Source organism: Melanerpes formicivorus, unplaced genomic scaffold, assembly GCF_026170545.1.
Source record: "Melanerpes formicivorus ecotype bairdi unplaced genomic scaffold, bMelFor1.0.p_v2 SCAF_139, whole genome shotgun sequence".
Lineage (NCBI taxonomy): Eukaryota > Metazoa > Chordata > Aves > Piciformes > Picidae > Melanerpes > Melanerpes formicivorus.
The window spans coordinates 179,772-203,870 of record NW_027142491.1 but is presented as its reverse complement, the minus strand read 5'-3'; the positions used below and the strand labels follow the sequence as shown (position 1 = coordinate 203,870).

The 24,099-nt window shown below is 56.9% G+C and overlaps 1 protein-coding gene across 3 annotated transcripts in view; it reads left to right on the top strand.

Moving 5' to 3' along the window:
- Window positions 1-23,415, top strand: part of PRKG1 (protein kinase cGMP-dependent 1) — a 335,004-nt gene extending 311,589 nt beyond the window's left edge. For 2 of the 3 annotated variants that reach the window (XM_068168482.1, XM_068168480.1), the window contains exons 11-18: window positions 3,830-3,969; window positions 7,586-7,675; window positions 11,638-11,779; window positions 12,418-12,581; window positions 14,416-14,538; window positions 14,698-14,760; window positions 15,447-15,513; window positions 18,424-23,415. In XM_068168482.1, the coding sequence (XP_068024583.1) occupies window positions 3,830-3,969; window positions 7,586-7,675; window positions 11,638-11,779; window positions 12,418-12,581; window positions 14,416-14,538; window positions 14,698-14,760; window positions 15,447-15,513; window positions 18,424-18,522 (888 nt within the window). In that variant the 3' untranslated portion in view covers window positions 18,523-23,415. Of the gene's footprint in view, window positions 1-1,519; window positions 1,601-3,829; window positions 3,970-7,585; window positions 7,676-11,637; window positions 11,780-12,417; window positions 12,582-14,415; window positions 14,539-14,697; window positions 14,761-15,446; window positions 15,514-18,423 lie in introns of those variants that run through there. The other variant, XM_068168483.1, reaches the window with a different exon arrangement.
- Window positions 23,416-24,099: the final 684 nt, after the last annotated feature.

The following is a 24,099-nucleotide window of genomic DNA, read 5'->3' as shown; positions in this document are numbered from 1 at the left end:
GACCTGAGGCCCATCTGATACCTTGAGGACACCACAGCAGTAAGGTTTTCCTTTTGGGTTTGGCATATTTCAGCTGTGGAATCCTCCTGCTGCTGTTTGCCTTTGATGGGGGTGATTTTATGCATGAAGCAGTTCCCAATCCTGGCTGCTCCTCCAGGACATTCCTGAGCAATCATGTTTACCTCTGGGCCTTCAGGAGCACTCAGATTTCCATACATTTCCCATTTTGCTTACAAAAACCTTCAGTTGTGCATCTTGTTCAGCATTGAATTTCAATTTGCAGCTCAAGGACCCAAGGCAAAGAAGAGAGGCTTCCAGCACAGCTGAGGGTGTGATGAAGCAGCTGCAGCTGGTCCATAGCTGAGGTTTTCCAGAGGACCCTGCATTTCTTTTGTGGATTCACAGAGGGTCAATTTGGAGTTAATATCCTTGTCCCATGGCACTCAGATTGGGATAGAATCACAGAGTGGTTTGGGTTGGAAGGGACCAGTTCCAATCTCCTGCCATGGTGTGGGCAGCAGGAGCAGGGCAGGGATTGTGCCCTGGGCTGGGCACTGGGGAGGCCACAGCTTGAGTGCTGCCTTCAGCTCTGGGCCCTCCCTGCCAGAAGGAGCTGGAGGGCTGGAGCAGGGCCAGGGAAGGGCAAGAGAGCTGGGGAAGGGTCTGGAGAAGAGGGCTGGGGAGGAGCAGCTGAGGGAGCTGGGGGGGTTGAGTGTGGAGCAGAGGAGGCTGAGGGAGACCTCCTTGCTCTCTGCAGCTCCTGAGAGGAGGCTGCAGCCAGCTGGGGGCTGGGCTCTGCTCCCCAGGCTCAGGTGAGAGAAGGAGAGGAACTGGCCTGAAGTTGTGCCAGGGGAGGCTTAGGTTGGAGCTGAGGAACAATTCCTTTGGTGCCAGAGTGGTCAGGGAGTGTCAGAGGCTGCCCAGGGAGGTGGTGGAGTCCCCATGCCTGGAGGTGTTGCAGCAAGCTGTGGCCATGGCTCTTGGGGCCATGGCTGGATGGCCATGGGGGGTTGGGTGATGATTTGGCTTGGTGATCTTAGAGGCCTCTTCCAAGCCAAATAATTCTGTGTCTGTATGAGATGCTGGGGAGGAAATGAGTTGTCAGGCAGAGAACATCCTGCCAGGGGTGTCCATTCCATCCTGGAAGGACAGGAGTATATTTAGCACTCCACGCAGCCTGCTGAGGGCAGAAGCCAGGGCTGTGGTGATGTAGCAGGTCAGCTGTTGGGATCAGAGGAGCTCAGCTGGCAAGTGCTGCTCTCAGCAACAGCTGCTGCTATTTTTGGTGGGTTAGGCTGCAGCTAGCTGTGAAAAAGGAGGCAAATAAAGGCCCACAGACATAGCCAGTGAGGAAAAGCCTTCCCCCCTCAGTGCCTGAGATCTGTGATGAAGCTGGTTGTTATTTATCTTGATACCAACACCCTCCCCTTTCATGGTAGCTCAGATTCCTCTTTCTTCTGTGTCCAAGTTGCAGACATGGAGCAACCTGCAGAGCTAACACAGAGCTTTGCAGGAGGATCTTTGTCATCAGGGAGGCATTGCCATGGCCAAATAGGGAGCTCAGCAGGAGACTGGCAAAAAGAATCCCAGCATGGCAGAGGTCAGAAGGGACCTCTGGGCATCACCTACTCACACCCAGTCCCTGTCTGTGCTGTGCTGGGGAAGTAGAGGTGGAACCCCATATTTATTGCCACCTGAATTCCAGCTGGGTGAAAAAACAGAAACTCAGCCCTGGAGCACTCTGGGTGTGTTTTGGAAGCTGCAGATTCTACTCCAGGAAGGCTGAGAGCCTGCAGAAGAGCAGCCCCAGAGGGCAGCTGAGCAATGCTCAGCAAGAGCTAAAGGAGCTGTGGGGGGCAAGAGGCTGGGGCCAGGCTCTGCTGAGTGGTGCCCAGGGCAGCCAAGGCAGGAAGAGGAATCACCCAGAGTCAGCACCAGCCTCACCCCCCTCCACCTCTGTGTGCAAGTTAGAAGAATTTCTGGTCCCTTCCCTCCTCTTTTTATCACATCTCTCCTCACATTGACCATCCCCAGCCAAACACCAGGGGCACTGGAGGTGTCCCTGCTGCCTTCAGGGGCTTCGACCAGATGGCCTTTGAGGGTCCCTTTCAGCCCAGTGCACTCTGTGAAGTTGAGAACTGCCCAAAGCCACAGATTAAAGCCTCCTGCTAGACCTAGGCTGTCAGAAGACCTGAACTAAACCCTGCAGCACTGAGTATGCTCCTTCCCTTTTTCTCCACCTTCCTACACAGGTCTCAGAGCTCCATTTCATGCCTGTCCCATTGCTGAGCTCTGGCTCATGGTCCATGGCTGCAGTTCTCAGGGCATCACACAGATGTAATGACAAGGGGCAAGCCACTGCCCACAGCAGATCCAGCCATGGATCCTTTCCAGTGCAACAGCTCCCAAAACAGAAGGCCTCATGAAGATGGCACTAGTACAGACCCCCTGCTGGTTGGACTCCCTCGTGGTGACTCTGGGTGATTCCTCTTCCTGCCTTGGCTGCTCTTGCAGAAGAGTGCCTGAAAGCCAAGGCTGCCCCAGGTCTGCACTGAGGCAGGTGCTGGGGCTGCTGAAGCAGCAGCTGCTGCTGCCAGGGCAGTCAGGGCTCCTCTGCTGGGCTGTGCAGCAGGGCTGGCTCTGCTGCAAGCTGCTGCCCATGCAAACTGCACTGTTTGCAAGAGAGCTTGGAGGGAGGGGGGAGAGGTGCAGTGGAGCTCAGGGGCATGGTTTGGTGCTGACCCTGCAGTGCTGGGCCAAGGGCTGGACTGGATGAGTTTGAAGGGCTCTGCCCACTGGATGTGCTCTGAGATTCTGTGATTTTCAGCTTTTCTGAAGCATTTGGGAGATTTTTGTGGTGGCTCTCTGTGGCTGAGCTTCCTGCCCAGCCTACACTACCCCCCTCTGAGCTGAGAGTCAAAATCCCTGTGGCTTCTCCCACTGCTGTTTTGCTCCTCAGGAGGGCAGGGCAGGGTGGCCTCAGAAGCCTGATCTCATCTTAGCAGTGTTCACACAAGGATTTGGTTCAGAGATGGGTTTGGGATTTTTTTTTTTATTAACTGTATCATGAGCTTGGAAGAGTAATAGAAATGACCTGGAGATCCCCAGCTTGACAGGAAACATGTCCTTACAGTTACCCAGTCTGGCATATTGGAGAAGTGACCAGCAGCACAGGGAGGGGATTCTGCCCCTCTGCTCTGCTCAGAGCCCACCTGCAGCACTGCCTCCAGCTCTGGGGCCCCAGCACAAGAAGGACCTGGAGCTGCTGGAGAGGCTCCAGAGGAGGCCACAGAGATGAGCAGAGGCTGCAGAACCTCCCCTGTGGGGCCAGGCTGGGAGAGCTGGGGCTGTGCAGCCTGGAGAAGAGAAGGCTGCAGGCAGACCTCAGAGCAGCCTTGCAGGAGCTGAAGGGCTCCAGGAGAGCTGGGGAGGGACTCTGGAGAAGGACTGGGAGTGCCAGGCCCAGGGACAATGGCTTTGAGCTGGGAGAGCAGAGACTGAGAGTGGAGAGGAGGAAGAAATTGTTGAGAGTGAGGCTGGGGAGAGCCTGGCACAGGCTGCCCAGGGAGGCTGTGGCTGCCTCCTGCCTGGAGGGGTTGCAGGCCAGGCTGGATGAGGCCTGGAGCAGCCTGGGCTGGGGGGGGGGGTCCCTGCCCATGGCAGGGGGTTGGAGCTTGGATGAGCTTTGGGGGTCCCTTCCCACCCAACCCATCCTGTGACAGCATAATTGCGGGGTAGGTGGTGGGGCCGCTCCCTGTGCAGTTGGAGTCATGCTTGTGTAGGGGCTGTGCCCTGCTGCTGAGCACTGTGTGCTTGGTGCTGTGTGCAGGTGCAGCTGAAGAGTGAGGAGTCCAAGACGTTTGCCATGAAGATCCTGAAGAAGAGGCACATCGTGGACACGCGGCAGCAGGAGCACATCCGCTCCGAGAAGCAGATCATGCAGAGCGCTCACTCCGACTTCATCGTCAGGTACCAGCCTGCGCCCCAGCGCCCCAGCACCCCGCCTCTTGCCCCGCCCCCACACCCAGCCCCGCCCCCGCACTGCCCCCCACACCCAGCCCCGCCCCCCGCACCGCCCCCACACCCAGCCCCGCCCCCCGCACTGCCCCCACACCCAGCCCCGCCCCCCGCACCGCCCCCAACCCAGCCCCGCCCCCCGCACCGCCCCCACACCCACCCCCGCCCCCCCGCACCGCCCCCACACCCAGCCCCGCCCCCCGCACTGCCCCCCGCACCGCCCCCACACCCAGCCCCGCCCCCGCGCACCGCCCCCACGCACCGCCCCCCTGCTCCCTCCGTGGCGCCCCCCGCACCACCCCACCCCGCAGCCAAACCTTGAGCCGCCGCTGCCACACAAAGGGCTGAGGAAGAGGGGCATGGTCTATAGTAAGCCGAACAGGAGGCAGCAGTGTGCCCAGGAGGCTAAGAAGGCCAAGGGCATCCTGGCCTGCAGCAGGAAGAGTGTGGCCAGCAGGAGCAGGGAAGTCCTTGTGCCCTGTGCTCAGCACTGCTCAGGCCACACCTGGAGTCCTGTGTCCAGCTCTGGGCTCCTCAGGTCAGGAAAGAGGTTGAGCTGCTGGAAGGTGTCCAGAGAAGGGCAAGAAAGCTGGGGAGGGGTCTGGGGCACAGCCCTGGGAGGAGAGGCTGAGGGAGCTGGGGTTGCTTAGCCTGGAGAAGAGGAGGTTTGGGTTGGAAAGGACCTTCAAAACCATCCAGCTCCAGCCCCCTGCCATGGGCAGGGACCCCTCCCCCCAGCTCAGGCTGCTCCAGGCCTCATCCAGCCTGGCCTGCAACCCCTCCAGGCAGGAGGCAGCCACAGCCTCCCTGGGCAGCCTGTGCCAGGCTCTCCCCAGCCTCACTCTCAACAATTCCTTCCTCCTCTCCTCTCCACTCTCAATCTCTCCTCTCCCAGCTCAAAGCCATTGTCCCTGGGCCTGGCACTCCCAGCCCTTGTCCAAAGTCCCTCCCCAGCTCTCCTGGAGCCCTTCAGGCACTGTCATGAAGTTCTGTACCTATTCAAGGATTCTGAGGATGAGGAGAAACTTTGGTGTGAGGCTGCTGGAGGCCTGGAGCAGGCTGCCCAGAGAGGTTGTGGAATCTCCTGGTGTGGAGAGCTTCCAACCCCCCCTGGGCACTGTGCTGCTGGGCAAGCTGCTGGGGGTGCCCTGCTGGAGCAGGGCTTGGGCTGGGGGATGCCCAGAGGTCCCTTCCAGCCCTGCACGCTGGGGCCCTGTGAGGACCAGGCAGGGGTAGTCTGAACAAAGATCCCTGTGGTGGTGCTCAGAGCCTCTCCGGACCAGAAGATGACTTTTTGACCTCTGGCAGAGTTGGTGGCTTCAGTTTCTAAATTAACAGCCTTATGATCTCCAGAGGTCCTTTCCTGCCCTGGCCATGCTGGCACTCTCTGCTCTGTCAGCAGGAAGCAGAGCTGGGTCTTTATATGGCTTAGGTCAGGAGAGCAGTGGGTGTTGGGGACAGCCAGCAGAGCAATGCATTGCAGTGAGCTGGAGGTATCTCCAAGGACAGCCTTTCATCCTGACCTTCATCCCACCCTCAGAGACATGCCTGAACCTGGAGGAGATCACTCCCACTCCCAAAAATGGCTCTAGCATGAACTCCTAGCCCAGGGGGGAACCCAAAACCCTGTGGTGAATGAGCAGAGGAGCTGTGGCCAGCAGGGCCACCCCTCAGGCCTTCCCAGTCTGATCCTGGGATTCCCCCACAGCCCAGCCCTGGCCTCTGGTGCATGGGGACAGCTGCTGCAGCCTGGCACCTGACCCACCCCAGCTCACTGCACCCTCAGTGCTGACACCAAACACCTCAGTGTTACCTAGACTGGAGCTAAATGTGGCTTGGAGCCTCCTCCAGCCTCCAGATTTATCTTCTGCATCTGGAGATGGGATGGGAAAGAAGGGCAAGTGTGGGGCCAGCCAAGTAGAGAGACAAGTTGACATCACTGCCATAAATAGCCCCCCCTGGAAAGCCATGCCAAACATCTCTGCATGGAGCCTCTGATACCAACAGAAACCCACAGAGCCCCAGCATGGGGAGGGCTGGAAGGGACCTCTGGGGCAGCCCAAGCCCCTGCTCCAGCAGGGCACCCACAGCAGCTTGCCCAGCAGCACAGTGCCCAGGGGGGGTTGGAAGCTCTCCACACCAGGAGACTCCACAACCTCTCTGGGCAGCCTGCTCCAGGCCTCCAGCAGCCTCACAACAAACAACTTTTCTCCTCCTGCTCAGCTCCAACCTCCTGCCTGACACTCTGTGCCCCTTGCCCCTTGGCCTGGCCCTGGGCACCACTCAGCAGAGCCTGGCCCCAGCCTCTTGCCCCCCACAGCTCCTTTAGCTCTTGCTGAGCATTGCTCAGCTGCCCTCTGGGGCTGCTCTGCTGCAGGCTCTCAGCCCCAGGGCTCTCAGCCTTTGCTGCTCCCAGAGCTGCTCCAGGCCCCTCAGCAGCTTCCCAGCCTGCCCTGGGCTCTCTCCAGCACTTCCCTGCCTCTGGAACTGGGGAGCCCAGAGCTGGGCACAGGACTCCAGATGTGGCCTAGCCAGGGCAGAATAAAAGGGAAGAACATCCCTCCACCTGCTGGCCACATCCTCACCCCTCAGGACACCACTGCTGTTCTGTGCCTTACCTGACACTGGCTGAGAAGAGCTACTTGGATACACTGAGGGTGGGGAGAGCCTGGCCCAGGCTGCCCAGAGAGCTGGGAGCTGCCCCATGGCTGGCAGCAGTGCAGGGCAGGTTGTGTGGGGCTCTGCTTGGGGCTGTCCCTGCTGGCTGCAGGGGGCTGCTCTGGGTGAGCTTTAAAGGTCTTTTCCAAAGCCTGTGTTGCTGTGCAGCCAGAAGAACCAAAGCAGTTCCACATTCAGGTGCAGTCAAGCAGCTGAATTCCCCTTTTCCATTCCCCCAGTTGGTTCATAGCTCACATGGAACACAGGGCAAGGGTGAAGGGAGACCGTGAGCAGCCTTCCTGTACTGAAGGGAGCTACAGGAGAGTTGGGAGGGACTTTTGACACAGGAGTGGTGATGGCTTCACACTGTCAGAAGCTGGATTTAGATTGGACATTGGGGAGAAATTCTTCCCAGGAGGGTGGTGAGGCACTGGAACAGGCTGCCTAGAGAAGCTGTGGAGGCTTCAAGCCTGGAAGTGTTCAAAGCCAGGCTGGGAGGGCCCTTGAGCAGCCTGGTCATGATCAGGTCAGGGGGTTGAGACCAGATGGTCCCTTCCAACCAAACCATGACAGGATTCTGTGGTTTTACTACATAGTGTAGATGACATTTGTGGGGAGCTCCTAAAGCCTGGTCCACCTTGCCACTTTGGACAGTCTTTTCTCCATGTCTGGTTTCTGGGAGGAAGAGCACTTATGGAGCCCTGCATGTCAGTGGATCCTCTTCAAGCTCTGCCAGGGTGGTGAGTTTAGGGTCTCACATAAATGGAGCAGTGAGAGCAGTGGTGGCCTCTGCCGCTTAGCTATCTGCTGCCTGCTGGGAGGAAGGCCCCAGCCCATGAGGAGTGGGGACAGTTGGTGCCTCCCCTGCTGCTGTGGGCTGAGCTCTGCTTTTCTCATTTGGCACCAACAGGCTCTACAGGACCTTCAAGGACAGCAAGTACCTGTACATGCTGATGGAAGCCTGTCTGGGTGGAGAGCTCTGGACAATTCTCAGGGACAGGTGAGTTGGAAGGAGCTTTTGTGCTACAAAGGGGAATCTTTGCTAAGGTGCATCCAGGTGACCAAAGGTCTTGATCCTTCCTGGGCAAGATCTGGGCATGAAATGTTTGATGTAGCTTCTCCCTGGGAGGTGAGGAGCTCTGTTTGTTCCTGAGCAGGTGGTTGGAGATGAAGTAGATCCACAATAAGGACTGGCTCAGGGGGTATCCAATGTGCACCAAGCTTGGTGCCAGTGGAGACTTGTCCAGAGCCTCTTTGAGAAGACGCAGAAGGCAGGCATGGGACAGGTTGCATCTAGGACAAGCCTTGGACTGCCCTTTCCCCTTGTCTTGATCTCTAGAGGGAGTCCCTACACAGCCAGCAGGGGCTGGGTTTGCAATCTGTAACTGATTTACAGGCACAGGATGGGTTGGGTTGGAAGGGAGCTCACAAACCATCCAGCTCCAAGCGCCTGCCATGGGCAGGGACCCCTCCCACCAGCCCAGGCTGCTCCAGGCCTCATCCAGCCTGACCTGCAACCCCTCCAGGCAGGAGGCAGCCACAGCCTCCCTGGGCAACCTGTGCAGCATCTCCCTACCCTCACAGTGAAGAATTCCTTCCTCATCTTTAATCTATTAGAATGTTACTTAACAATTTTCTGCAACCACAGCACTGCTGGCTGTGCCCACGTTGCCATTTGCCAGGCCTGGAGCCTGGCTGGAGGCTCAGGCACCTGATGGGCAAGCATGAGGCTGTGGTAAGGGGGACAGAGTGGGCACCATGTGTGGTGGCAGAGAGTGAGCCTGCAGGGTGGGTCACTGGGATGCCTAGTAACCATCCAGGGTATCCAGTCTGGAGAGGAGAGCTGTTTAGACTGGAGAGAAGGAGAAATGTTTGGTGCTGAGGGTGGGGAGAGCCTGGCCCAGGCTGCCCAGAGAGCTGGGAGCTGCCCCATGGCTGGCAGCAGTGCAGGGCAGGTTGTGTGGGGTGCTGCTTGGGGCTGTCGCTGCTGGAGGCTGGGCTAGGTGAGCTTTAAAGCTCCCTTCCAACCCAAAGCACTTTGGGATTCCATGACAGGGACACTCCAGTGGGGAACTTTCTGTCATTGCAAGCATTGTCAGCTCTGGACCTACCACCAAGTCTCTGAGGCTCATGGTGGCATTAGTGAGAGTCACAGCTGTGACTAAAATCCATGGGAAGGTTATTTTCCAGGTTCAAAAATGCAGATTTCTTCCACATCACCTGGAAAATGACCATTTCCCATCCCAGACAAAGACCTGCTGCATTCAGCTCAGCTCTGTAACATCCCCCAGTAGCCAGGAGGAGATAAGCAATGTCCATTGACATTAATGTGTGTGACACAGTCAGGTGTGGCAGCCATGAGCAAGAGTTGGGGCTGTTCAGCCTGGAGGAGAGAGAGCCCCAGGAGGAGACCTCAGAGCAGCCTTGCAGTACCTGAAAGGCTCCAGGAGAGCTGGGGAGGGACTCTGGACAAGGGCTGGGAGGGCCAGGCCCAGGGACAATGGCTTTGAGCTGGGAGAGGAGAGATTGAGAGTGCAGAGGATGAAGAAATTCTTGAGAGTGAGGCTGGGGAGACTCTGGCACAGGCTGCCCAGGGAGGCTGTGGCTGCCTCCTGCCTGGAGGGGTTGCAGGCCAGGCTGGATGAGGCCTGGAGCAGGCTGGGCTGGGGGGAGGGGTCCCTGCTCATGCCAGGGGGCTGGAGCTGGATGGTCTGTGAGGTCCTTTCCAACCCAACCCATTCTGGGATTCTCTCACTCTCCAAAGTTGGAAAGAGGAGGTGCCAGGAGCTCACCCTGCCAGCAGTACAGAGCAGAACTGCCATGAGCACAAGCAGCTCAGCAAGAGTGTTGATGGCCTGGCCACCCTGAGGGCACAGCAGAGGTGCTGCTGGCATTTCCTGCCGTGGGAGGCTCTGACCTGGCAGCCTTTGGGTTTGTCTGGGGGTGGATGTCAGTGGTGCAGGAGGGACCTGCATGTGTTGCACCTGCAAGCCAGGGAGAGGTGTGGTGAATCACCTTGACTGTACCCTGGGCTTTGCAGCTCAACACAAATTAGCTGAATTACACTTGGAGAATGAAAGAACAGCTCTGGGAAGGTTGATCTGAAGGGAAAGGATCAGTTAGGTTTTACTTCCTTGCTATGCAAGTTGTGTAGCTCATGCAGTCTTGGAATTATTTCAGATCATGGAGACCAACCCAGCCCTGCCTGGTGACCACCATGGCCTCAGCACCACAGCTGCACAGCTTTCAGATCCTTCCAGGGATGGGGACTCCACCACTGCCCTGGGCAGCCTGGGACAGGGCCTGAGAAGCCTTTCAGTGAAGAAATACTTTCTCATCTCCAACCTAACCCTCCCCTGGGGCAACTTGAGGCCATTTCCCTCTCACTAGGGAGCAGAGCTCAACCCCCAGCTGGCTGCAGCCTCCTCTCAGGAGCTGCAGAGAGCAAGGAGGTCTCCCTCAGCCTCTTCTGCTCCACACTCAACCCCCCCAGCTCCCTCAGCTGCTCCTCCCCAGCCCTCTTCTCCAGACCCTGCAGATTTTTCTCCCCTTTTCTAGATGTGTCCTGTCCTTGCACCATGAAAACAAGAACCTGCCAGAGTGTGCAGGTGCTGAGACAGGCTTCTCTTCACCTCTGCCAAGGCCTGGTTATTCCATCTTTAGTTCTCCCTTGTGGCTCTGCTGCCACCTAGCTCAAACAGGAGCTCCTGAGCCAACCAGCTTCTACCACCTCCCAGTCTGCTTCTGCAAGCAGATCTGAAATCCAGAAGTTCACCTGGTGCTGAATTCACACCAAATCCTTCAAGGGCCACCACTGGATTGCTCCTGCACCCCCAGGGCCTTCTCTGCTGGGCACTTTCCAGCCCCTCTGCCCCAGCCATGGAACAGCAATGGGGTTGTGACAGGCTGGGGGCAGAGGGGCTGGAAAGTGCCCAGCAGGAAAGGCCCTGGGGGTGCTGGGTGGCAGCAGCTGGAGAGGAGCCAGCAGTGCCCAGGGGGGCAAGAAGGGCAGCAGCAGCCTGGCCTGGAGCAGCAATGGTGTGGGCAGCAGGAGCAGGGCAGGGATTGTGCCCTGGGCTGGGCACTGGGGAGGCCACAGCTTGAGTGCTGCCTTCAGCTCTGGGCCCTCCCTGCCAGAAGGAGCTGGAGGGCTGGAGCAGGGCCAGAGAAGGGCAAGAGAGCTGGGGAAGGGTGTGGAGAAGAGGGCTGGGGAGGAGCAGCTGAGGGAGCTGGGGGGGTTGAGTGTGGAGCAGAGGAGGCTGAGGGAGACCTCCTTGCTCTCTGCAGCTCCTGAGAGGAGGCTGCAGCCAGCTGGGGGTTGGGCTCTGCTCCCATGGAACAAGGGACAGGAGGAGAGGAACTGGCCTGAAGTTGTGCCAGGGGAGGCTTAGGTTGGAGCTGAGGAACAATTTCTCTGGTGGCAGAGTGGTCAGGGAGTGGCAGAGGCTGCCCAGGGAGGTGGTGGAGTCCCCATGCCTGGAGGTGTTGCAGCAAGCTGTGACCATGGCTCTTGGGGCCATGGTTTGGTGGCCATGGGGGGGTTGGGTTGGTGCTGGACTGGAGGAGCTTGGAGGCCTCTTCCAAGCCAAACAATTCTGACTCTATGAGATGCTGGGAAGGAAATTAGTTGGAAGGCAGAGACATCCTCACAGAAGAGCAGTGGAGCACCTGAGGCATTTCTGTGATGCTATGATTCTGTTAGTTCTTGTTCTTGGCCTCCACAGCTCCAAGCAGCTTTAGCACCCAGGAGTGGGAGATTGTAGGAGAAAGCAAACCCTCAGCCTTGCTTTTGGTTAACTTTGGCAACCCAAACCTGTCTATTTTCACCTGAAACCAATCAGAACATTTTGAAAGCAGATGTCTGCTGTGGGGGTGAACTGAAGGCACAATTTCTGAGGCCAAGTGGCACTGAAATGCCTCCCTGGCTCATCTGCTTCTCTCTGGAATTCCTCCCCTTGGCAGAGGTTCCTTTGAGGACTCCACCACCAGGTTCTACACGGCGTGCGTGGTGGAAGCCTTCGCCTACCTGCACTCCAAGGGCATCATCTACAGGGACCTCAAGCCAGAAAACCTCATTCTGGATCACAGAGGTTATGCCAAGCTGGTGAGTACCTGCACCAGCTTCCTTGGCCTCCTCACTGCTGCAGGCAGTAGGAAAGAGCAGAGGGGCAGCCACATGTGGCCTCAGCTCCACAGTAGAGTGGGAGGAGAACTTCTCTCAACCTGGTGGCCACAACCCAGCACCCCATTGGCTTCCTGGCCACCAGGGCACCTTGCTGGCTCATGGGGAACTTGTTGGCCCCCAGCACTCCCAGGTCCTGCTCCCTGGAGCTGCTTCCCAGCAGGTCTCCCCTCCCCTGCCCTGCTGCAGGAGGTTGTTCCTCCCCAGGGGCAGGACCCTACCCTTGCCCTTGGTGACCCCCAGGAGGTTCCCTCTGCCCAGCTCTGCAGCCTGCCCAGCTCTGGCTGGCAGCACAGCCTGAGGGCTGTCAGCCTCTGCTGCCAGGGCTGTGCCAGGTCAGGTCACTGATGAAGGTGTTTAACAAGACTGGGACCTGGTCCTCACCCTGGGGGAACTGCACAAGCTCCAAACCTACAAGCAGAGTCTGCCTCTGTGAGTCAGGATGCTTTACTGAGAACATTCCCTCCTTTCTGCTTTGCTTCACTTCAAGAGGGCTGAGCCTAGGGCTGACATTCCCTCTCCTGCCCTGCCCTGGTGCTCCCCTCTACTCCTTTCCACAGGTTGACTTTGGCTTTGCAAAGAAAATAGGATTTGGAAAGAAAACATGGACTTTCTGTGGGACCCCCGAGTATGTGGCCCCTGAGATCATCCTGAACAAAGGTCATGAGATTTCAGCAGACTACTGGTCACTGGGAATCCTAATGTATGAGCTGCTGACTGGCAGGTATGGGCATCAGGGCTGCCACAGCTGCGGAGCGGAGATCCCACTCTTTCTGCTGTTGTCACCCTGATTAGGAGCTAGGAAGGGCCAGGCCTGGTGGCTGCTGCAGCAGCTCAGTTCTCTGCTGATGAACCCAGGCATCAGCCTGTGCCACTTGTGACCACAGCTGCCATGTGGACCAGGCCAGGATGTGTGCATGCTCTTTAGGAGTGGTCTTTGCCATGCTGTGGCCAGCTCTGGGACATCTAACACAGAAGCACATGGACCTGCTGGAGCAGGTCTGGAGCAGGCCACAGAGATGCTCAGAGGCTGCAGAACCTCCCCTGTGGGGCTAGGCTGGGAGAGTTGGGGCTGTTCAGCCTGGAGAAGAGAAGGCTCCAGGAGACCTCAGAGCTGCAGTTCAATACCTGCAGGGCAGCCCCAGGCAGGCTGGGGAGGGACTGTCCAGAAGGGGCTGTGGGGATAGGAGCAGGGGCAAGGGTTTGGAAGTGGAGCAGGGCAGAGTCAGGTTGGAGCTCAGGAGGAAGCTCTGCACAGGGAGGCTGGGGAGAGCCTGGCACAGGCTGCCCAGGGAGGTGGTGGAGGCTCCATGCCTGGAGCCATTCAGGCTCAGCCTGGCTGTGTCCCTGGGCAGCCTACTCTGGCTGCAGCTGTCCCTGTGCCTGCAGGGGGTGGCCAAGATACCCTTCGAGCTCAGTGCATTCTGAAATGGCACCAAAAATTCCTGGCCCTGAATGAGCTGAACATGGTGGGGAAAAGGAAAGGGTCTGGAATCAAACTGGGGTGGGGAGGTGCAGTGATGGGCAGAGAAGGAGGAGGTGGAACTGAGACTGTGAAGACTTGGAGTCCCTCTATCCATCTCTTCCCTTGTTTGGTTTTGGATGGATCTATCACTGCTGCTGTTGGCAGCAGTGGCTTCTTGGCACCTCCTCACCTCAATCCCCAACACTCATTCCAAGGACACAGGAGCTGGAGGAGTCACCACCTCAATCTTCTCATCCCTTAGGGCTGAAGGGGCCCAGAGGCCTAAGCCCTTGTCATGTCCAAGCAAGAGAAACCTGCTTAATCTCCACTGAGGGCCTGTGCCACCAGCACACAGGGCTGTGCCACCCAAAGCCACCCATAGTGGACAGAAGAGGCTCACCATGTGCTGCTCTGGGACACTTGGCTCTTTGGTACCTCCCTGAAGCCCAGACAGTTCTCAGAGGGCCTTGGCTGAGAATTGGCTAAGTTTGAGTGTTGTGTTCAGCTCTGGGCCCCTTGCTCCAGGACATTGAGGGGATGGAGCCTCCTCAGAGAAAGGTAGTGAGGCTGGAGAAGAGCCTGGAGCCCCCAGGGCTAGAGGAGGGCTGAGGGAGCTGGGGGTGTTCAGGCTGGAGGAAAGGAGGCTGAGGGAGACCTCCTTGCTCTCTGCAGCTCCCTGCAGGGAGGTTGGAGTGAGGAGGGGGCAGCTTCTGCCCCTTGGTGGCAAGAGACAGGAGCAGAGGCAATGGCTCCAAGCTGCCCCAGGGGAGGCTCAGGAAACGTTTCTGCCCTGGAAGGGCTCTCAGCCATTGAAATGCTCTGCTCAGGGCAGTGCTGGAGGCACCATCCCTGGGGGTGGAGCTGGTGCTCAGGGTCATAGTGCTGACCCTGCAGTGCTGCCTCGGGGTTGGACTGGGTGAGCCTGGGGTTTGTTTTCCAAGTGGCTGTGTTCTGTGGTTCTGTGATCAGAGGAGGCAGAGCATTGTGGTTGTGCTCCACCTTCTCCCACCTCAGTTCTGCTCTGGGCTTTTCTGTTCATGCTGTTTTCCAAGACAAAGCTTCTAATCTCCTTCCTTTTCCCTGTTCCCTCAAGCCCCCCTTTCTCAGGCCCAGACCCCATGAAGACCTACAACATCATCTTGAGGGGAATAGACATGATTGAATTTCCAAAGAAGATTGCCAAAAATGCTGCTAACCTAATTAAAAAACTATGCAGGTGAGTGCAGAGGGCACCACCACCTGGGCCTCACTTGCAGAGGAGGCTGGGCCTCCGTGGCCCTCCAGGTCTCTTCCAGCCCAAACAGTTCTGTGATTCTGTGGAAGCAGTTGCTCAGCAGGACCAGGGCAATAACCTCCTTGTCCCTCCTCTTTGTAGGGACAATCCATCAGAAAGATTAGGGAACTTGAAAAACGGAGTGAAGGACATCCAGAAGCATAAGTAAGTGTCTGCTCCACCAGCCAGCTACAAGCTGCCCCTCCACCTCCCTTCCCCAGCACACTGCTCCCCCCTCAGCAGGTCAGCCCATCCTCTCTCTTGCTCTGATGGGAGCAGTTTCACTGCTGTCTCCCAAGTTTTCATGCTGCTGGAGGGGGATAAGGAAAAGTTGGAGGCCCACAGCACGAATCCTAACCTCCTCTCATCCTTGCATGCTACTCCTCCTCCCATCTCTCAAGCAACAGAAAGGAGCTGGAAGGACATTTTTAGTGCATGGGCTGAAGGTTTAGTTCAGAGCTCATCCACCTACCTCAGCTGCTGTATTTTGATCAGACCTGTGGTGTCCAAACTAGGAGGAGGGCATCCCTTAGCTCCCCCTCTCCCAGGAGGAAGGGGCTTTGAGGGTCTCAAATGGGAAGGATTGACCCTCTAGAAAGCAAAGGGCATCTGCCAGGATACCTGCAGTCAGGAGAGGTGTCCCTGGGAGCTACCAATATTTGTGCTGGTGCCGTGATACCACCACTGGGCTGCTACACAACCAGCTTCAGTCCCAAACACACAGATCCTGAGGGTGACAGGAGGCCTCATGAAGGCTGGTTGGAGGGCTTGAAGAGCCTGGCTGCAGGAGCAGCCCCCTGAGTGAAGGATTCTTACCCTGTGTCTAACTGTCTCTCTTTCTTCCTTTCCAGATGGTTTGAAGGCTTTAACTGGGAAGGGTTACGCAAAGGGACACTGACACCTCCCATCATACCAAGTGTAAGTTCCTCTGCCCTGCTCCTCCCTGGCCAGGGGCTTTCTCTGTATGGCTGTTGTGAGCTCCAGATACCAGCTCACTGGAGGCCAGTGGGGACACTGAGCTTTATTTCTTCTGAAGGTGCTTGGAAAAATCACATTAGAGACCATAGTGAGTGTGTGGGGAGTCTGTGCCAGGAGAAGGGGCTTTGGGGGGGGCATAGCCAGTGAGGTCACAGCTGGAGCCCTGTGCCCACCTCTGGGCTCCCCAGTTCCAGAGGCAGGGAAGTGCTGGAGAGAGCCCAGGGCAGGCTGGGAAGCTGCTGAGGGGCCTGGAGCAGCTCTGGGAGCAGCAAAGGCTGAGAGCCCTGGGGCTGAGAGCCTGCAGAAGAGCAGCCCCAGAGGGCAGCTGAGCAATGCTCAGCAAGAGCTAAAGGAGCTGTGGGGGGCAAGAGGCTGGGGCCAGGCTCTGCTGAGTGGTGCCCAGGGCCAGGCCAAGGGGCAAGGGGCACAGAGTGGCAGGCAGGAGGTTGGAGCTGAGCAGGAGGAGAAAGTTGTTCGTTGTGAGGCTGCTGGAGGCCTGGAGCAGGCTGCCCAGAGAGGTTGTGGAGTCTCCTGGTGTGGAGAGCTTCCAACCCCCCCTGGGCACTGTGCTGCTGGGCAAGCTGCTGGGGGTGCCCTGCTGGTGCAGGGCTTGGGCTGGGGGATGCCCAGAGGTCCCTTCTTGGGGGTCCCTGATGCTGTGACTCAGTTCTGCTGTGGTGAAAGGCCCCTCAGAGCAGGAGATCCAGGCAGGATCACTCACTCCTGCACGTTTTTCCCTCCCTCACCTTGTTTCTTCACCTACTTTTCACATGCCAGCAGGGAGCTGCCACTTTCACCCCTTCCCTCAGATGTTTCCTCTTTTTTCCCCTTTCTTCTTACTTCTTTTGACAAGGCAAGTGTGATTTGCCTGCCATCTCCATTTTCTTCTGCATGAACCTTTCCCTCTGTTTCCCCTTTAGCGCTGTCACCATTCCCCGCCCCTCCTCCCCCCGGCCCCGCGGGACCTGCAAAGCCCTTGGTTTGTGTTTAACCGGGAGCAGAGCTGGGGACAGCTCTACTCAGCCTCCTTTGGAGCCCAGCTCCTCCTTTGATGTCTTTGTGAGCTCTGTCCCTACAAAGCCCTCTGCAGAGGGAAACCAAACAGGATTAGCTGATCGAAATTACCTTGGCCCCTTCAGTCCCGCAGCCTTCCCTCCCCGTCTCAGCTTAATCCCTGCCTCTCCCTGCCTCCCCCAGCATCACCCGGATCACGACATCAGCAGTCCCGTTTGGCTGCACCCCCTTGCTCCACCCACCCGGGGTCCTGCAGCTGCTGCAGCAGCAGGCAGGGCTCAAGGGCTCAATCGGACCCCCCAGAAGCTTTCTCAGCTGCTGTGGAAGAGCAAGAGGGGTTTGCAACTCCAGGGGGCTGCAGAAGTTGCTGGCAGAGGGTGGAAGAGAGCAGGACTTTGGCACCACTAAAGCAGGGTGTCCAAAGCACATCCAAACCTTTCCTCCATCCAGACCTCTGGATTCTGTGAAGGTGATTTTAGTGACTGTTAGTCAGCAGCACTGCTCACCGTGGTTCAAGGCAATGAAGTCCAAATTTCCTCCTTTCCATCCGGTGTCAACTCCTGCTGTCCTGTGCAGGGAGTCAGTGCAGCCTGAACGTGTCCACTCTGATTCTCTAGTGGGCTTTGGTGGATTTTGGCTTCACCAAGAGCATTTCCAGAGCTGCTTTTACCCAGTGTAGGGAAGGAGCTGTTGGAGCAGGGCCAGAGGAGGCCACAGCAGTGCTGGCAGGGCTGGAAGCCCTCTGCTGGGAGCCAGGCTGGGAGAGTTGGCCTTGGGCAGCCTGCAGGGGAGAAGGCTGCAGGGAGCCCTCCTGGTGGCCTTGCAGTGCTCCAAGGGCCCAGCAGAAAGCTGGGGACAGACTGCTGAGCAGGGCCTCTTGTGCCAGGCCAAGGGGGGAAGGTTTGGCCTGCAAGAGGGAGCTTGAGAGTGGAGAGAAGGAGAAATGTTTGGTGCTGAGGGTGGGGAGAGCCTGGCCCAGGCTGCCCAGAGAGCTGGGAGCTGCCCCATGGCTGGCAGCAGGGCAGGGCAGGTTGTGTGGGGCTCTGCTTGGGGCTGTCCCTGCTGGCTGCAAGGGGCTGTTACTCCTGTACCAGTGGGTAGCTGAGCTGAAGGGCCTCCAGAGCTAAAAGAGCCTGGGGGCCTGGACCACCAGAGCAGGGCAGCTGTGGGAAGGTCCCTTGGCATTCTGCAAAAAGCTGTGGATTGAAAACTTTTATTGCCTGCAGTTAGCAACAAATTTCTTGAATGAGTGAGGTTACATCTGGAGTCCTGTGCCCAGTTCTGGGCTCCCCAGTTCCAGAGGCAGGGAGGTGCTGGAGAGAGCCCAGGGCAGGCTGGGAAGCTGCTGAGGGGCCTGGAGCAGCTCTGGGAGCAGCAAAGGCTGAGAGTCCTGGGGCTGAGAGCCTGCAGAAGAGCAGCCCCAGAGGGCAGCTGAGCAATGCTCAGCAAGAGCTAAAGGAGCTGTGGGGGGCAAGAGGCTGGGGCCAGGCTCTGCTGAGTGGTGCCCAGGGCCAGGCCAAGGGGCACAGAGTGGCACAGAGTGGCAGGCAGGAGGTTGGAGCTGAGCAGGAGGAGAAAGTTGTTTGTTGTGAGGCTGCTGGAGGCCTGGAGCACAGAGAGGTTGTGCAATCTCCTCTGGAGACTTTCAAAGCCCACCTGGATGTGTTACTGTACAGCCTGCTTTAGGTGCCCCTGCTCTGGCAGAGGGGCTTGGTTTGGGTGCTCTCCAGAGGTCCCTTCCAACCCCCACACTGTGATTCTGTGTATGCCCAGGGCTGTGTGGGAGAGCTGCCTGCAGAGGGTCGCTGTGCTGAGCCTCTCCTCTCTCTCCTGCAGGTGGCATCTCCCACAGACACAAGCAATTTCGACAGCTTCCCGGAGGACAGTGAGGAGCCACCCCCTGACGACAACTCAGGATGGGACATAGATTTTTAGTGTCTTTCTCTTTACCTGCTTCTGCCTTGCTGAGGACAGCTGCCTGGGACAGGGCTGCCAGCCCAGCCGAAGGCGCCCGGGAGGATTCGTGCTGGGGTCACCGCGATGCCTTGATCGATGCTGCTACAGTAACTCCAGTGGCATTAGGACTTCTTGCTGAGAGGACAACAGTGCTGTGCCTCTGTTCTGTTCCCAGCTGGACTAGCAGTGGACGTGGTGGTCCTGACACAAAGCCTTTCACCAGTAAAGCAAGCAGCTTCCTGTCACTGCAATGGCCTTGCTGGGCTGTGAGCCGTGGGAGGGGAGAGAGAACCTCTAATGTAAGAAGCACTTAACCCTAGCTGCCAGCTGCTGCCTCTGTCGAGTAGGATCAGTAGTAATTTATGAAGTGCTGTAGCTAATGACAGTGCAGGGGTTGGGCTACTCCCACCCTTCAAACTCCACAGATCTTCTGCTGGAGGCCAGTGGAGCAGTCAAGAGGACCACAATAGTACTGGTCAGAGTTGGCATCACAGCAGCAGTAAAAATAGTCCTTTTCCCCCTTTCCAAGCAGTGTTGGTGACAAGGCTGAATGTCACCTTCCCTCTTTGCTTGGGAGAATTCTCTTCTAGCCTGGTCACACAAAAGCACAACTGCTCTCCATCCTGCTGATGCTCACTTCTCTCCTAAGAGACCATCCTGTAACATGACATTTTGGGGTTGGGGTTGTTTTGTCTCCTTTCCCTTGGTACAAAACCATAACTGCATGAAGAAAGAAATCATCAAATCAACTCATTCCACATAGAAAACAGTGCTCAAGTGATGGTCCTGTGACTAATGCCACAGCAGCCCACTGGGCTTCTTTATTTGCTGGTTAGGCCTACAACCAAACTTAGTTCTGACCTTTTGGGAACCCCTAGGGCAAACTGCAGACTCATCATGTACTGTATAGGTGCTATGGACATCCCCTCCTCAGGCTGCACAGCACCACTCCACCACTGGGTCAGGAGTATGTAGCAGGAGGCATCACTCTCCATCACCTTCTTAGATGATTTGATGTCTCCATCTGTGCATCTCTTCCATGTTCAGAACAAAGTGAATGAAGACAAAAGGTGGTTCTGGGCCAGTCTGGTGGCTCCCTTTGTAACAGCAGCCTAAAAATGGAATCCTGATGCTAGAATAAGGAGCTCCACGGGAGCTGTACCTATGGGGCCAGGCTGGGAGAGCTGGGGCTGTTCAGCCTGGAGAAGAGAAGGCTGCAGGCAGACCTCAGAGCAGCCTTGCAGGACCTGAAGGGGCTCCAGGAGAGCTGGGGAGGGACTTTGGAGAAGAGCTGGGAGTGACTGAGGCACAATGGCTTTGAGCTGGGAGAGCAGAGATTGAGAGTGGAGAGGAGGAAGAAATTGTTGAGAGTGAGGCTGGGTAGAGCCTGGCACAGGCTGCCCAGGGAGGCTGTGGCTGCCTCCTGCCTGGGTGTTGCAGGCCAGGCTGGATGAGGCCTGGAGCAGCCTGGGCCGGTGGGAGGGGTCCCTGCCCATGGCAGGGGCTTGGCACTGGATGGTCTTCAAGGCCCCTTCCAACCCAACCCTTGCCGTGACTCTATCAAAGTCAGTGGAGTTAAGTGGCCAAACTGCTCCTGGAGGTGTCCATGACCCAGTGACTGTGTGCAAGGCGCAGGGGGAGCCGGATCTGAGTCAGCTCCTGGACGAACAAGATCATCACAGCTGCACTTCTTCCTCCCTTCCACTGCTCTTCCTTTGCCTGAGTGCAGTCTCTGCAGCCCTACCAGAGGAATCCCTTCTCTGGATGCCTCTTTGTTACATGGGGCCAGGAGTTTCTCCCATCTCACCAACAAGAAACTTCAGCTTTCAGGCTCCACACCCCCAAAAAGCAAGCAGTTGCTGCCTCCTTTGGCGTCAGAGCAGCCAAGAACTGTTGTGTGCACTGGCAGGTGAAGGCTCAGCCTGTGCTGGGAAGTCATCCTGTGGCCTTTGCCTACAAATACACAGAAAATGCATCTTTGAACAGGAGAAGTCTGCTGCCCGAGGTGAAACCCCATCACCCTGCTGTTCCTGATGAAAGTGATTCACTAGAGAAGTTTCTTTCTCTCTTCTTGTGACAGCACTGATGGTGGCTGCTGTTCACCACCACACTTTTGAAACCAGTCGGTGGCTGCTGAATTTCCTTCCTCATTTCCCCAAGGATGAGGCAACACCATTGGCAGAGCCACTTGGCGTTATATCCACTGTTCATTCCTCAAGGAAAAGAGTGGGGAGCTGCTTGTGTAGGGCAAACACAGGCTGGCTCCTCAGGCTTTTTCTGAGGGGTGGAAGGTGCTGAAAGCCAGTACCAGGGCTCAGATCACTATTGAGCATCTCAGCAGGCAGGCTCAAAGGCAGGTACTTTTCTCAGCCTCTTCTTCTCCCCTCAACAGTACAGTGACATGGGAGGAGAAAACCTTTGGTGGTTGGGACCAAAACCTAGAGGGGCGTAGGTCCCAAAGCGATGGTGCTGAGCAGCTGGGATGCAGTTGTCACTGAAGGGGGCTGCCAGGAGGAAGCACAATCACAATGGTTATGGGGGTTAAAGGGAGAAGGTGAGGAGACACTTGGTGTGAGGGTGCCCAGAGAGGTTGGGGAGTCTCCTCCCTCCTTCTCTGGAGACTTTCCAGCCCCGTTTGGATGCATTCCTGTGTGCCCTGCCCTGGGTGCTCATGCTCTGGCAGGGAGATTGGACTGGATGATCTCTGGGGGTCCCTTCCAGCCCCTCTGTGACTCTAAAGCTGTTCAGAGGGGTTGAAGAGTCCTTCCCCTTGCTCTCCATGCCACACACAGTGAGAACCCCTGCAGCTCCACCAGACATGAGCTGATTTTTGCTCAACTTTGCATCACCTTCCCCTCTGGAGGCACCCTGCTTAGCACAGGGAGATGGTAACCTCCTTCAGTTATAGGTATGTGCGTTTGAGTTACATTGTCTGTCCTTATCTCTATCTATATTCAGCACCATGGGTTGCCTCTGTGTCCCACTTCTGCCCTTCCTCCCTGGGCTCCTTTTTGGTTTTGCTCTCTGGGGCATTTGAGTGTTTTTGGAAGGGGGAAGCAGCTGCAAACCGCTGGTGAGCGGAAGGTGGTGTTGCTCTGACTTGGCCAGGCCCTGGCTTGGCACCAGTGCCACATCATCCCCCCCAGCACACCCTCCTTCAGCAGCAGGCCCACGGTGGAGCCTCTGTGTAAATAGGTCTTTCCGTGTTGGTATTTGTGGTACGCCTAGAACCTTCTCTGGGGGTGGTGTGGGGTGTTGTGTGTGTGTGTGTGTTCCATGGCATTATCCCTCCATTTTTCTTCTGGGTAATGTTTTTTTAGGTCGAGGTAGACTTGAATCAATGTCATAATTGTCAGTATTATGAAACTTCGTGTCAGCTGTCCTGTCCACTCATCCCACAGCTCTAGATCATGACCTAGCTCTCTGGCATTGGTGCAAGTGCCTTAAACCCCTGGCGTCCTAGATATCAACCCAGACAAAGAACAAGACAAAACAGATTTGGTGTTATGCTGCATGACAGAGACAGACACACCTCAAGCTGTCGTCCTTTCTTAGCTTGCTGCGTTTTACAGCCCTTTCTAAGCCTTTCTTACCTGACTCTGAGGAGCTGCAGAACCGATGACGTGGTGCCCTTACTTCTGTCGCCTGTACCCAGAGCTGTGCATCCTCTGAGGAGATGCAGACTCATTTCTGTGAAATGTATACGTGTGCCCTGCAGGTCCCACCCAGCTCTGACATCCCAGCCCAGCCCTGCACAGCTGATGCCTCTTCCCTCGCCCGGGTCTGCGGACCCAACGCCCTGTCGTGCTGTCCCAGTGCCAGCCTCCTCCTCCTCCTCTTCTGCTCACATATCAGAAAGGAATGGGTTGTGGATGCCCCCTCCCTGGAGACGTTCAAGGCCAGGTTGGATGGGGCCTTGAGTAGCCTGGGCTAGTTGAGAGGTGTCCCTGCCTGTGGCAGGGGTTTTGGATTGGCTGCTCTCTGAGGTCTAGCCTAAGCCATTCTGTGCTTCTATGATATGAACAAAACACCCAACCAAACAGCAGCAGCTCGACCTGGCCCCAAACCCCGACCCAAAGCTCACCTGCACCACTTGACAAGACAGGATCCATGCTTGTGTCCACCCCCTACATCCACCATAGTTGTCCTACGGAGCTCAGACGGAAAGCTGGAAGCTCCTCATCCTCCACAGCTCCTCAACCCTGCAAACCAACCACAAAGCTGAGGCTTGGGTAGGTTTAGAGCTTTGCTTTAGGGCTGTGCAGATCCAACCCCCCACACTGTCCATCCCGGCGCCAGCCTCCTCCTCCTCTTCTGCTACAAAGCCCTGCTAAGGAAGCGTGGGTACGAACAGTCCACCCAAACACACCACGAGCAGCGTGACCTAGCCCCGGGTCCTGACCCCCAGCTCATTTGCACCACTCAGCAGGTCAGGATCCGTGCTTTCACCCACGCCTCCACACCCAGCTTCCCTCTGCACCCTGTCCTATGGAGATGGAAAGCTGGAAGCTCCTCATCCTCCGCAGCTCCTCGACTGCATAAACCAACCATAAAGCTGAGGCTTGGGTGGGTTTAGGGCTTTATTGGCCAAAGGAGAAATTACACTGGGAGCTGCCTCTCATCCCCAGTCCCAATTTCTGCTGTTTTTACACGAGCCCTTGGTTTTATATTCTTGTTTTCTCTAGTTTTCTTCTTGATCTGAACAAGGTTTCGTCGGCCAAATGAGCGGCCGGTCACCCACCGGTGGCACTCTTTGGGTGTAGGTTGAAGCCCTCTTTGTTTCTCCTACACCTTGACTGCTTTGGTCTCTGCTCTGTACTTTCCCTGCAGCTGTAATTGCCGAGTGCCTGTTGTATACTTTATAGAGTTGAAATAAAAATACTTACTTTTGAGCGCGGCGTCAGCGGCGTTCCTCCAGTACCCGCAGCCCCGGCCTGGGGAGTCCTCTGCTCAGACACTCGCTTGCAGGGCTTTGTATCAGCTGATGCACAGGAAGAAGACAAAAACGGGTCTGTGGTGCTTAGGGGATCCAGATGTCCTGCAGGATGCAAAGGCAAATGGCCACAGTTACTCTATTTGAGAGGAGAAGGCTGAGAGGGGAAATTATCAATGCTTATAAACACCTGAGAGGTGGGGGCCAAGGCTCATTTTGGTGGTGCCCTGTGAGGGGGCAAGGAACAACAGGTACAAGCTGGAACCCAGGAGGTTCCACCTCAACAGGAGGAGAAACTTCTTTAGTGTGAGGGTGCCGAGCCCTGGAGCAGGCTGCCCAGAGAGGCTGTGGAGTCTCCTCTGTAGAGATTCCACCTGAATGAGTTCCTGAGTGACCCTGCTCTGGCAGGGGGGTTGGACTGGATGATCTCTGGGGGTACCTTCCAATCCCTAACACTCTGTGATACTTCAGAGATGATTTGAGCACCAGCTTCACCCTGAGCAGCCTGGCAAATGGGCTCTGAGATTTGAGCCTTGCAGGCAGCTGAGTGCTGAGCTGCAGCCAGAGCAGGGAGAGCAGCAGCACAGGGAGGGGATTCTGCCCCTCTGATCTGCTCTGCTCAG